Below are 13,735 nucleotides of genomic sequence, written 5' to 3'. Positions count from 1 at the left end.
AACACAAATAACTTAAACCTCGGGAGGAATCAGCGGTCCCCCTTCTTCGTGGGTGGAAACCCGTCACCCACGAGGACCGGTCTCTCCTTGCAGGAGCTCCCGGGCTGGGAGAGCCCCGAATGAGTGGAGAAGCAGGCTATTTAAGCCCTGCTTCTCCACTTGTTCCTCAGGTGCTCTCAATATCCTTAATTGGCCTGGGCCGGGTTGCCACAACGTCCACCCTGAGGATGACCCTGGAGGCCAAGATCCAGCTGGAGGACATCCTCACCATCTCTGGCTTCCCTGAAGGTGATTGGTTCACATCCCCCCTTGCCCCGCCCACCGCAGTCTCTTCTAGGGTCTGGAATCAGCCGGGACGATGCGAAATGAAAAGCCGTTGTGTGAATACTGAGATTCTGTAAATATTGTGGTACGGTATTTCGATCTTTTTAAGTTTTTTCTGTTTACGTTGTGGTTTCTGTTCTACAGGTCCTCAATGCAAATGGACGATTGTCGAATACGCATAACATTAAGCAATACTCTATTGAGCAATGTTGTCAGAGAGACACAAATCAGTACTTTCCTATAGAGCGCACTCTATAGGAAAGTATTGATTTGTGTCAATCTGACAACGTTGCTCAATCAAGTATCGCTTAATCAAAGAGTCCCGATACTCCCATGAATGGATTCCTGTTCCCCCAGCCCCTGCTTGCTCTGCCCTGAGTCAAACCACTGCATCCACAGACATCGTAGCTCCGTTGCTTTTCTTGCATTTCATCGACATTTGGCCTCTGGATGGAGTTTTAGTCTTCAGGTAGTCGGTCTGAAATGTTGGTGATCGGTCATCGTATGACGTGTGTCTAACCTGAGAACCATTAGTGTGTTTATCAGAGGGTCTGATGAGCCGGGTGTTGAACGCGGAGGGGGCAGACAACGGTCTGGATGTGGGGGTCAGCCTGTTGACCTTTGGGCTCCTACCCCAACGGGTGCGTCTACATGGAGAAGCGGGGGATCCTGACCCCGGAATGATGCGACGCCCTCATCCACAAGACCTCCGTCGACTGTCCTTCAGCAGCCAGGACATGACCTTCCCCTCGCCCTGCTTCGACTTCGGGGAGAAGGTCAGCAGATATTTGCGTCCTCAAAATGACAAAACATCTGCATTGTATATTAACAGAAAAAAAATTATCAAAATTGATGAGATTGATAATCTGGAAAAATACAAAAATCACAGCACCTCATCGGTCCCAAAATGTATCAAGAAAAATATGAAAATGGTTTGATTTTGATTGACAAGGTGTGTGTGTGTGTGTGTGTGTGTGTGTGGTACTACCTGGAGGAGTGCATCCAGCTAGGGTGAGGAGGGAGGAGATGAGGACACAAGGAAACCTTTGCACCATGTAACGTGAACTACCATCTAAGGGCCTGATGCATTACCACAGGCCTGCTGTCTCTGAACCAATCAGAGGGCCTGATGCATTACCACAGGCCTGCTGTCTCTGAACCAATCAGAGGGCCTGATGCATTACCACAGGCCTGCTGTCTCTGAACCAATCAGACAGCAGAGTTCGCCAGATAGGCTAGGCTCGCCAGAGCCAAGCTGGTTAGCTCGCCAGATAGGCTCGCCACCTTTTTACTTACTTTTTGTTTTTGTATATGCGTGTGTGGTTAAAAAAGTCAGACTCCACTGTTGTGTGTATGGTAATAAACTCTCCACACACTGATGAAGGGGTGAATGGAGACTCCACTGTTGTGTGTGTGTGGTAATATCCTCCCTCCACACTGATGAAGGGGTGAATGGAGACTCCACTGTTGTGTGTGTGTGTGGTAATATCCTCCCTCCACACTGATGAAGGGGTGAATGGAGACTCCACTGTTGTGTGTGGTAATATCCTCCCTCCACACTGATGAAGGGGTGAATGGAGACTCCACTGTTGTGTGTGGTAATATCCTCCCTCCACACTGATGAAGGGGTGAATGGAGACTCCACTGTTGTGTGTGGTAATATCCTCCCTCCACACTGATGAAGGGGTGAATGGAGACTCCACTGTTGTGTGTGGTAATATCCTCCCTCCACACTGATGAAGGGGTGAACGGAGACCCCACTGTTGTGTTGGAGGAAACGACTCCAGAAGACTTGGAGGATTTCAACTGAACTAACGGGAAGAATCGTCTGAACACACGAGAACGTTCATTTGACGCACTGAGTAGTTTATTAACATTATGATTTATGAACAATTACAAATCATAAGGCATCTTTAATGACTGAACATGTTGACTTGTTCCCAAAAGAACACAAAGAAACGATCATCCGTTGAAAGTAATTTACAACATTGTTACCCTTTCCCATAGAACTCTTATCATCATTCATGATTATGTTGTTAAATCTGCTTTAAATCACGTTCCATGTCAGGCATGGCAAAATATAAACTGATTTTGGATTCCTTTAAAACGATGTTGAAAATATATAAAATAATGTAGTAAAATAACACTCAATAAACATTTAAAACATATTTTACATTAGAAAGTAAATCTTTGTACAAACTCCTTAACCCAAAGGAAGATCTTCCTTTCATGGTTTATGCTGAACCTTTCAGAAGCCCAATAAAATGCAGCATTTGGAGTTCAGTGGAGTATTTAAATCAATCACAAAGTGTTGTACTTCCACTGAACGGGTTGACCCCTCAGAGCACCAACAGCTGCTGCTCAACAACCCGATGCACTACAGGTACGTCCATGGGTCCACAGGTATTCAAACGTCCCCCTAACAGCTGGTCCTCAACAACGTCAGGACTGTGAGGACCCCCCAGACCCAAGCGGCCCCCTCTAATCTGACGCTCAGCAGCCCAGCTGAACACAGAGAGGGCTGAGAGATGAACCACGAGAGACACTGATGTTACCTGCTGCTTACCACCGGCACACAGACCTGATGTGGGTTTAGATCCATGAAGGATGTGTGTGTGTGAGTGCATGTCTGTGTAAATAATTCTGTGTACGTGTGTGTGTGTGTGTGTGTGTGTGTGTGTGTGTGTGTGTGTGTGTGTGTGTGTGTGTGTGTGTGTGTGTGTAAATAAGTCTGTGTAAGTGTGTGTGTGTGTGTTTATAGAGTGCGATGTGTTTGTTTGTGTGTGCTTGTGTGTGTGTTTGTTTATAGAGTCATGAACGATGTGTTTGTTTGTTTGTGTGTGCGCGCGTGTGTGTGTGTGTGTGTGTGTGTGTGTGTGTGTGTGTGTGTGTGTGTGTGTGTGTGTGTGTGTGTGTGTGTGTGTGTGTGTGTGTGTGTGTGTGTGTGTGTGTGTGTGTGTGTGTGTGTGTGTGTGTGTGTGTGTGTGTGTGTGTGTGTGTGTAAATAAGCCTGTGTACGTGTGTGTGTATTTATAGAGTGCGATGTGTTTGTTTGTGTGTGCTTGTGTGTGTTTATAGTCATGAACGATGTGTTTGTTTGTGTGTGCGTGTGTGTTAATTTCTATGTACATATGTGTTTGTTGGTTTGGGTGTGTTTATGACTGTCTACATGTGTGTGCTTTTCCATGGGTCTGTGTGTGTGTTTGTGTATCTACAATGGACACTCACAGAGACGCTGAGGAACCACTCTTATCTAACCTAAACCCAGGGAGGAGGACCTCCTGGGTGAAGGAGGCCTGGAAGGTGTGGATGTGTGTCAGTGTGTCTGAGGACCCCCCTCCACCTGGGGACACTCTGTAGAAGGACAGAGAGCCAGCGGGCCGGTCCAGATACACTCCTACTCTGTTAGAGAGAGGGGGGGGGAGACGTGTGGATGTTCTACTACCGTTGTGAAGGGCAGTGTAGACAGCAGCAGCAGCATCGTCATTAAATTCAAGACTCCAGGACTTGTTGTTCCATCCAAGCACGCCGTCATTACCCCCTCCTCTCCTTGTCATTCCTCTGTATGCCACTCCTATAACAACCCGTCCTCCCCACTCTACCTCCCAGTAGCAGCGGCCAGGCAGACCCTCTCTACACAACACCTGCTCCCAGTAGTCAAACCTCTCTGGGTGATCCGGATACGACTGGTTCTCTTTAACCCGCGTCACCTTCCTGCTGTCCTCAGACAGAGAGAGTTGTCTGTGGGCTGTGTTTGGGTCCAGTGTGAGTTCACAGGCATCTGACGGGAGAAACATGATTAGGCTGCTAAACCAATATTATTAATTATAATCATCATCATCATCATCATCGTCATCATTATTAAATAAACAGCATCACCAGCTCTAATTTAAATCTAAGGTGAAACACATGCATCATTCAAAACATGTTAATATGATTATTATGTGCCATAGCTAATGTAATGACAGGAATTAAAACGATATTATAATTATTATAATGGTGACAAGATGATAGTTTAATTTAATAGTTTTTGAATATAAAATAGACATGTAATTATGATTAACAGTATCCTGATTATTATGGTGTTATGTCCAATGTTGTAAAATCATCACTCATGATATAATCACAGCAATTATGTTAATGTTTATATATGTAAGATACATGATGTCAGTCATCAGCTTCATTCCCAGATATCTGAATGAACAGACGTCACCTCCTGCTGTGTGGATGGACTTTCCAGCTCAATAGTCAGTGTGCGTTGTGATGAATCAAACAGACACTTACACTTCTCTAGAGCTGGTTTCAGCCTCCACACTCCACCGTGCTCCACACTGGGGGGGAAACAAAGTGAGAGCAGCATGTTGAAACATACGCCTTCATCATCTGCTGTCTCATCGCTTTCTACACAACATAAGTTACAGCTGCCTTTTCAAACAACTTCATCTAGCAGAGGGTTGAATCCTTGTAGGAGGCATTTTCTCTGAATGGTGAGCTTTCCTCGCCATACCTGAGAGTGTCCAGTCTCCATTGTGGATCCTCCAGTCCAGCAGAGAGCAGCGCAGCTCCTGAGTCTCCTGGGTGATTGTAGCTCAGGTCAAGCTCTCTCAGATGGGAAGGGTTGGAGCTCAGAGCGGAGGCCAGAGAAGCACAGCCTTCCTGTGTGACCAGGCAGCCAGACAACCTACACACACACACACACACACACACACACACACACACACACACACACACACACACACACACACACACACACACACACACACACACACACACACACACACACACACACACACACACACACCTTTATTTATTATATCTGGAAGAGAATATTTCTTACTGAAGTAAACAGATTAATAAAGTATTAATTCCATATGATGGACAACTTAAAGCTTTATGATTTAATTCAGATCACAGCCCGTCTAGAGCCACCATCACCGAGCCTCATGTCTACACTAATGGCAACTCCTCAGAGTTACATAACATATAACACATAACATCCATAACATACAGACAGCAACCCCTAAGCCTAACCCTCACATGAGCTGGTCAGAGTTCCATCACATATAACATACATAACATTCTAGCAGTTAACAGGACAGCAACCCCTCACCCTCACATCAGCTGGCCAGTGTTCTGTCAGCTAGAATAACCTGTTAACTAATGACACACTAGCAGCTAACAAGACAGCAAAAATAAACAACCCTTCAAAAATAAAAATGATGTTCCTATGCCGCTTTTCCACCGCACATGTGGCTCGACTCGACACGACACGACTCGACACGACTCGACACGGTAGCAGCGCGGGTGCTTTTCCACCGCAAATAGTACCTCCGGGACGTGGGCGGGGTCGTCTGCGCGAAAGGGCCGTGACGTATTTTTGTACGCGACGCAAACAACACCTACGTAACCCACACATGGACAGAACCCACATAACAACAATGGAGAACATCGATGCGATGGTATTCGTGTTCGTATTATTAGCTGGCATGTTGAAGAAGTGGAATATGTTGGCTGCGGCGCTACTATGGCTGTTCTATCGTTACCAGCATGGTTGCCATGTCGCTCTCGTGACTTCGTCACACTCTCTGGCCAATCAGTGGCCGGCCGTCTGCCGACGTCACCTTTTAGCATCGGCTCAGCCGCTTGGAACCTAGAGCGAGGCGGTACTAGAAAAAGCAGCCACTTGAGGTACTAGATCGCGGTGGAAACGCAAAAAAGGCGAGCTGAGTCGAGTCGTGTCGAGCTGGGACCATGCAATGGAAAAGCGGCACTAGAATCCTCGTCCTCTAAAGTTCTGTTCCTCCTCTGGCCTCTTGGCCTCCCTCCTCCCATCTGTGCTCCACTGACATGTTGACTCCACCCTACAAATGAATAATGATGCTGAATCTGGTGGGGATCTTAATCCCAGTTCAGACCAAAGATTCGCCTCGCAACGAGGCTGTTTTGGAACGTCGCAGGGGAAGAGTTGCAGCAGCGTGACCCTAACCCTAACTTCAGGTCAACATTGGGGGATCGTAATTATTTCCTTCAAATGTGTTCAACCAAAAAGTGGCCATTTCAGTATTATTTATCTGTAATTTATTTGATTAAATCCAAATTTTGTTTGTGATGATGTATGAAATAACCCATTCCATCAATTGACGACTGCATTTTACAAGTGTGTTATGAGTGGCATGGCATGCACTCATTTAACATGCCCTGGGAATGTATAAATGTTCTTGAAACTTAAAACTGGACCATATATTCATTAGAGTTGGATTTCAACTCAATGCAGGACCACTATTGGAGTGGATTTGACGAACATTGGAATTAAATTAATTGTTTGGAGTGCTGCGGCAGAACGAATCAAGGAATGGGCGCAGTATCGGCCCAAAAGCAACAGGCCTACAATGCGCTTTACAAGGTAGGAAGGCGAGAATATAGCCTAGTCCCCCCCCATTTGCACACAAATTCTCGAAGGGGATCAATAAAAATAAACCAACAGTTTTTGCAAATAGAAATCTCTCTACAAAGTTATAACTGCTCATGATGATATCGCTGCGTTGTCTCTGTGGAGACAGCGCAGCAACACCTCTGCCCAAGCCCCCGCCCCCCCCCCCCCCCCCCAGAACCGCGGAGCCGTCGCATTTACATCAGAATGAAACCCAATAAACCGCCAATGTGTGTGTAGGGTCCGGGAGGCTAAATTGGGGTGCACGCTCAAGCAACCTAATCGCAAACCTAAGTTAGGCTACTTTTTAGCGTGATTCTGATGCTGTTGCGGCTCTCAGCTGTGCCAGAGCGTTCACAGTTGCTAGGGAAACCACCTGACGTCGCCGCCCGGTGCAGCAGTTTGAACTGCCCCATTTTTAGAACGTCGCAGCCCGTCTCGTCGCAAGGAGCTGAAAGGAGTTGCGAGTTGCAAGTCGTTGCGAGGCTAATCTTTGGTCTGAACTGGGCTTTAGACACGTGTCGTCTGTTCTTTTAGATCACAGCCCACCTAGTCCTGGATCATCCCTTACTATTAAACAAACCCAAATACACATTTAACCCTAACCCTGACCTGAGAGTTTCCAGTGTACAGTGTGGACTCCCCAGTCCAGCAGAGAGCAGCTTCACTCCTGAATCCTGCAGATCGTTGGTACTCAGGTCCAGCTCTTTCAGACTAGAGGAGTTGGAGCTGAGAACTGAGGCCAGAGCTTCACAGCATCTCTCTGACAGATGACAGCCGGTCAGCCTTCACACACAAAATAAAAGACCATGTTACTGTGTTTATGTCTTTAACATTTTCCATAATTGAAAGAGAAGTTACGCCAATGTTAATTTTTTTTATGTTTAAATTCTAATAATAAGCTTTAAAAAAAAGCCTGACTACATGCGAATAGGTAGAATAATAATAATAAAAAATAGTAAACTGTACATTCTACATTAAATGTCTTTATTGAAGTTTTTTTGTTACTTTTTTTTTATAAAGACTCTTGTGCTGTAAAGGTTTGCACATTGAGTACAACTGACCTGAGAGTTTCCAGTGTACAGTGTGGACTCCCCAGTCCAGCAGAGAGCAGCTTCACTCCTGAATCCTGCAGATCATTGTAACTCAGGTCCAGCCCTCTCCGACTAGAGGATTTGGAGCTGAGAACTGAGGCCAGAGCTTCACAGCATAGCTCTGACAGATGACAGCCAATCAGCCTGCACACACAATAAACAGAACATGTTAGGAACCCTGATTTAATGTTTTAGACGACTTTTCTGATAGTTAGCTATCAGAAACTTTTCTTTTCTGATAGTTATATAAAAATGATGATACATTATTCTTCTGTTAATTATATTGTGGTGATCACGGCCGTGGTTCACCGTGTCCGGGTGCCGCAAAGGATCCTGGGAGCCTCGGGGGGAAGCGGCACCGCCACCAAGGGAGTCGTGTGTGTGAGTATGAGAGTGTGTGTGTGTGTGTGTGTGTGTGTGTGTGTGTGTGTGTGTGTGTGAGTATTCGTGTGTGAGTATTCGTGTGTGTGTGTGAGTATTCGTGTGCGTGCGTGCGTGCGTGCGTGCGTGCGTGCGTGCGTGCGTGCGTGCGTGCGTGCGTGCGTGCGTGCGTGCGTGCGTGCGCGCGCTCGCTCGCGTGTGTCTGTGTGTGTGTGTCTGTGTGTGTAAAAAAAAAAGGCAACGTTTCCTGAAACTCTTCTTAACATGAACGCGCGTGCATTGCTCTAACGACGTTTGTAGGCTTGCAACTGTCCACTGACACGGTGCTGAAATGGGCTCTATAGGAGGGGGAGACGCAGGAATGTCGATGGAAAATTGGGTTAAATAGGGTTCAAATATGTCCCCATCAAGGCTAACAACAGAGTATCCTACGAAAAGAATAGACTACAATAATATGAATGCCGAAGATAACAACACAATGGATTAGGCCTGGGCTGACATATGCTTGGTCAGTCCTAATCTTGAACGCACTGTGCGTATATTTTTTCGAGGCATTTTCCCCCCTGAAACAATTCCATATTACAAAAATCTAAAACAGCTTGTGTGACAACTACATTTATCTTAATGTGCTGATTTCTGAAACATGCTTTGCTCAGTGAAGAGAGCAGACTTTATCTGATTCCTTAAAAGGTTTCATGGATTGGCGCGCACTCTCTAGTCTAGAATCTTTGGTGTAAACATTAAAAATGCAACGTTCCATACATTCATTATCAGTCAAAGGCAGAGGCTGGGCATTGCCACACGGCTATTGCTGACCCGATTAGAAGAGCTTGGTCTAGATCCTGCCCATATTGTTGGGCAGGATGATGTATAGGCCTCTTTACACTGCCAAGCCGGTTCGGTCGCAGCTTGGCATGCCCGGCGACTTCACCGTCTTATCTTAAGTTTCCTGTGTAAAACCGAAGGGGGTCAAATCCCCCGTTCGTCACGGCGCAGGCTTTCTTGGTTCACTGGAGAAGGCGGGGCTGCGCACAGAGTTTAGACCGCTTTAGAATAATTTGCATACTCCCGAATGTTTTATTTTTTTTATGAATGAAGTCACCCGCATGCAAAAATGAGTTCACGTCAGTGTAGGCTAGTGCAAAGTGCAAAAACGCCGACATATTCTTTATTTTGCTGACTAAATTAACTAAATTAGGATGCTAGCTCAAGCAGGCAATTTACCTCGGGTAGTGTTAACGCGTGGATCGTGCCGCGAAAAAAAAGGCGTGCATAAGACGGCATATTTGGCAGTGTAAATACGCCTTGTGATGGTGCTGGTAATGTAAGCGGGAAAGCGCGCAGCATTCAGGCACGCATCGCAGCACATTTTCCCGCAGAAGTCTACGTTCACTGCAGAAACCACGGTCTCGATTGTTCACTCCACTAAGGTCAGGGATGTTCGTTACTGTCTTGAGTCTAGACAGTAACGAATTGGACCGTGTCTAGACTCTAGACACGGTCCAATTAATAATGAACTTCAACACAGCCTCACCGAAGCGCCTTCAGTGCTTTATGGCAAACAATCGCAACAAAAAACGCCTGCAGAAATTCTCCGACACCCGCTGGTCTCAGCATGATTCATGTACAATATGTCTTCTGTCATTAATCAATATGAGGACCAACCACGCCTGCAGAGATTCTCTGACACCCGCTGGTCTCAGCCTGATTCATGTACAGTATGTCTTCTGTCATTGATCAATATGAGGACCAACCACGATGGTTGAATTAAAATCAGAGGGAGACAGCAAGTGCAGCTCGAAAGCAACGTCCCACACAAGACGAATGGAATCATTTGAATTTATTATATGCCTTGAGGGTTACCTTGGGACGTGGCGTTTGATCGGTACATTTCGGCTGCGCATTTATTTTTGGAATTTTAAATTGCTGCAATAAATTATGTTGTTGACTCTGTCTCGGTCTTTGCTTTTTAAATCTTACAGTAGTCTATGAGTAATATATTGGCGGTAACCACTGTTTAGGAGGTATTGCGAAATGGTGCCAGCTGTACATTCCGTGGTATTGGATGTGTTTTAATAAAACACATCCAATACCACTGAATGTCCAGCAGGTGACGCCACTGAGGCTATAGTAACGATGCTCTTAGCACCCTGCGAGCACCCCTGGAGCCCTCCTTAGCCAAGATCCCTTGGTGGCGGTGACGCTCCCCCCGGGCCTCCCAGGATCCTTTGCGGCACCCGGACACGGTGACCACGGCCGCGATCGCAAAAATATCATTTTCATTGGAACAACTCAAGAATTTATATTTTTTGTATGCGTATAAAGTTTTTGTTATGTTATACTTTTTTACACGTCAAACAATTTAAGACATATTAAAAATAAATAAAGGCAACTCTCGGGTCGTGTGGTGTATTGTGTAACTGCTTTAAACCGGGTCTCCCGTTGGGTCATTCCTGTGCTGCTCGCCAAAATATAATAATTCTAGGTAGACCTATAACCTTTGATTGATGCAAATACTGTGACTTCATTTGTTTAACTCCCACTCTCCCGTTAACAGGAGATTGTGGGAGGGCACTATTATTATATTTTGTGTATATAATTGAAAAGATGCAATGGCAACTCGGAACTTTTCAACTTTTCATTTTCGCACCGCACATACAACAAGGTGTAATATGTCCAATGGCACCACCCTGATAAACGTGGTCAGCAAGGGTACTGAGTCATTCGATTATATATTTAGACGACATTTAGGATTGATCCTTAAACCAGGGGCCAATAGTCGTCTTTTAATAGTCTCCTGATACGGAACTGTTTGCACGTTGAGTAAAACTGACCTGAGAGTTTCCAGTGTACAGTGTGGACTCCCCAGTCCAGCAGAGAGCAGCTTCACTCCTGAATCCTGCAGATCATTGGAACTCAGGTCGAGCTCTCTCAGACGAGAGGAGTTGGAGCTGAGAGCTGAGGCCAGAGCTGCACAGCATCCCTTTGACAGAACACAGGAATTCAGCCTGCACACAATAAAAAGAACATGTTAGGAAGTGAGATTAAAAGTGCTTAAAGGACCCAACTAGCTCACAGGAGAAACATGGTGTAGCTAACGAACAGCACAGGGCCGCCATGGGGCCACACTGGAGGGGAGGACGTCCAGTGATGCTAGCGCCTCGGCTCTCCTCGCTGCTATCAGGGATCAGGGAGTGAGCTCAAGGAGATGACTGTGGACATTCAAACTTCCTTCATCAGTCCCCTGATGGCCGTAGGGATCCTGAACTCTGTGTGAACAGAGTCAGACCTGACGAAGCAGAGGGCTGTGGAGCCAAGGAGGGCCTTCAGCGCTCTATCAGTCCCAATGCTTCCTTCTGTAAGACTATTGATTCATTAATTCAACCTTTTATTTTGATAAACCATCATAAATGTGCTTAAGCTCATTTACATAAACCTATAACACTGAGGGCACTTGCCCTTCCTGACTTCAGACACTTATAGGGGGCTTCAAAACAAGGACGACTATGAAACCCCTCTGGGGCTTTGCTTCTCTACATATTCAAACCTTTGATGTTATTCTGTATCCCTACATATTAAATAGATACATATTGTTCTGTATTTCTACATATTCAATCGTTTTATGTTGCTCTGTATTTCTACATATTCAATCTTTTTATGTTTATGCATTCCTACATATTCAATCTTTTTATGTTTATGCATTCCTACATATTCAATCGTTTTATGATGCTTTGTATATCTACATTTTCAATTATGTTGTTCTGTATTACTACATAGTCAATAGTTTTATGTTCTGTATTTCAACATATTAATTTATGTTGTCCTGAATTTCTACATATTCAATTCTATTATGTTGCTCTATATTTCTACATGATCAATAGTTTTATGTTGTTCTGTATTTATTCATATTAAATGGTTTAATGTTGCTCTGTATTTCTGCATTTAGAATTGTTGGACCTTGTTCTGTATTTTAAGTCTTCAATTGAAGTTCTGAAGATAAAATATATATAAAGTATATCTGTAAAAAATGATGACGTAACAAAGACCTTATAAAGTCATGGCAACAATAAAGAAATTGTTGAGTTTCTCCTATGAAAATTATACATTTATGAACTTGAAATGAACTATATATTCATATAGCGCTTTTCAAGTCAGCTTACATTGACTTCATATAGGGCTTTACAGTGAAGGGGGGACCTCACTAACCACCACGAATGTGTAGCATCCACATGGGTGATGCACAGCAGCCAATCGGCGCCAGAACGCTCACCACACATGAATTGTGAATGTGTGATTGGACTGTCATATTTTACTTTGTTGACCCCATTGTCATGTACATTACCTTTAACACACACACTTACATACACCTATATGCATGCTTACACTACCAAGGGACCACAATGGAAATAAGCCCATGTGCTTTTATGTGTTATCCTTTTGACCTGTTCATTTGTATGCTTACGTTTGTGCATGTGTCAATAAAGAATTTCAATCATTTCAATCAATCAATTACCCACCAGCTTGATTTAAACAGGGGGATGAATAGGGGGCCAGATTGAATGAGCCTGGTTGGTCAGTTTTAGCCGGGACCCGGGAATCTCCCACTCTTTCTGAGATAAGTGCCCTGGGATCTTTAATAACCTCAGTGAGTCAGGACCTCGGCTTTACGTCTCCTCTGAAGGACGGCACCTTCCACAGCCCAGTGTCCCCGTCACTGCACTGGGGCATCAGGATTTATGCTTTGGCCAGAGGGAAGAGTGCCACCTACTGGCCACCAACCGACACCACTTCCAGCAGCAGCTCAGTGTTCCCAGTTGGTCTCCCATCCAGTACTAACCAAGCCCACCTGCTTAGCTTCAGAGGTTCAGCTAAGGCAGGGTCTACATTGGTCTGGCTGCTGGTTTATTTAGACCGATAAACTTTGATGGAGGCAAATACTGCGACTTCATTTGTTTAACTACCACTGACCTGTTAACAGGGGAATGTGGGAATGCACTTTTATTATATTTTGTGTTTATAATTGATAAGTTGCAATGGTAACATTGGGATTACTTTTTAAACTTTTCATTTTCGCATCCCATTATACAACAAGGTGTAATATATCCAATGGCACCACTCTGATACATGTGGTCATCAAAGGTACTGAGTTATTATCTGATATAGTTTGACGTCATTTAGGTGTGATTCTCAGACCAGGGGGCAGAAGGTAAAAGTCTTCTGAAACCGAACCTTGTGGTGTAACTGTTTGCACTTAGTAAAACTGACCTGAGAGTTTCCAGTGTACAGTGTGGACTCCCCAGTCCAGCAGAGAGCAGCTTCACTCCTGAATTCAACAGTTCATTGTTACTCAGGTCGAGCTCTCTCAGACTAGAGGAGTTGGAGCTGAGAACTGAGGCCAGAGCTTTACAGCATCTCTTTGACAGCCTACAGCTGTTCAGCCTTCACACAAAAAAACAGAACATGTTGAGAACCGTGATTAAATGTTTGATAAGACTTTTCTGATAGT

At 44.9% G+C, this 13,735-nt stretch overlaps 1 protein-coding gene across 2 annotated transcripts in view; it reads right to left on the bottom strand.

The window, feature by feature from the left end:
• The window catches only part of LOC130377407 (NACHT, LRR and PYD domains-containing protein 12-like), a 39,843-nt gene that overhangs the window by 4,273 nt on the left and 21,835 nt on the right, over window positions 1–13,735 (bottom strand). The window contains exons 14-20 of one of the 2 annotated variants that reach the window (XM_056584521.1): window positions 13,495–13,668; window positions 11,064–11,237; window positions 7,819–7,992; window positions 7,367–7,540; window positions 4,832–5,005; window positions 4,609–4,655; window positions 2,170–4,105 (exon numbers count right to left, since the gene is read on the bottom strand). In XM_056584521.1, the coding sequence (XP_056440496.1) occupies window positions 3,549–4,105; window positions 4,609–4,655; window positions 4,832–5,005; window positions 7,367–7,540; window positions 7,819–7,992; window positions 11,064–11,237; window positions 13,495–13,668 (1,474 nt within the window). In that variant the 3' untranslated portion in view covers window positions 2,170–3,548. Of the gene's footprint in view, window positions 1–2,169; window positions 4,106–4,608; window positions 4,656–4,831; window positions 5,006–7,366; window positions 7,541–7,818; window positions 7,993–11,063; window positions 11,238–13,494; window positions 13,669–13,735 lie in introns of those variants that run through there. The other variant, XM_056584522.1, reaches the window with a different exon arrangement.

The sequence above is a fragment of the Gadus chalcogrammus genome, chromosome 23, assembly GCF_026213295.1.
Source record: "Gadus chalcogrammus isolate NIFS_2021 chromosome 23, NIFS_Gcha_1.0, whole genome shotgun sequence".
Lineage (NCBI taxonomy): Eukaryota > Metazoa > Chordata > Actinopteri > Gadiformes > Gadidae > Gadus > Gadus chalcogrammus.
The sequence above is the reverse complement of the archived record's forward strand: the minus strand, read 5'-3'. Positions and strand labels throughout refer to the sequence as shown.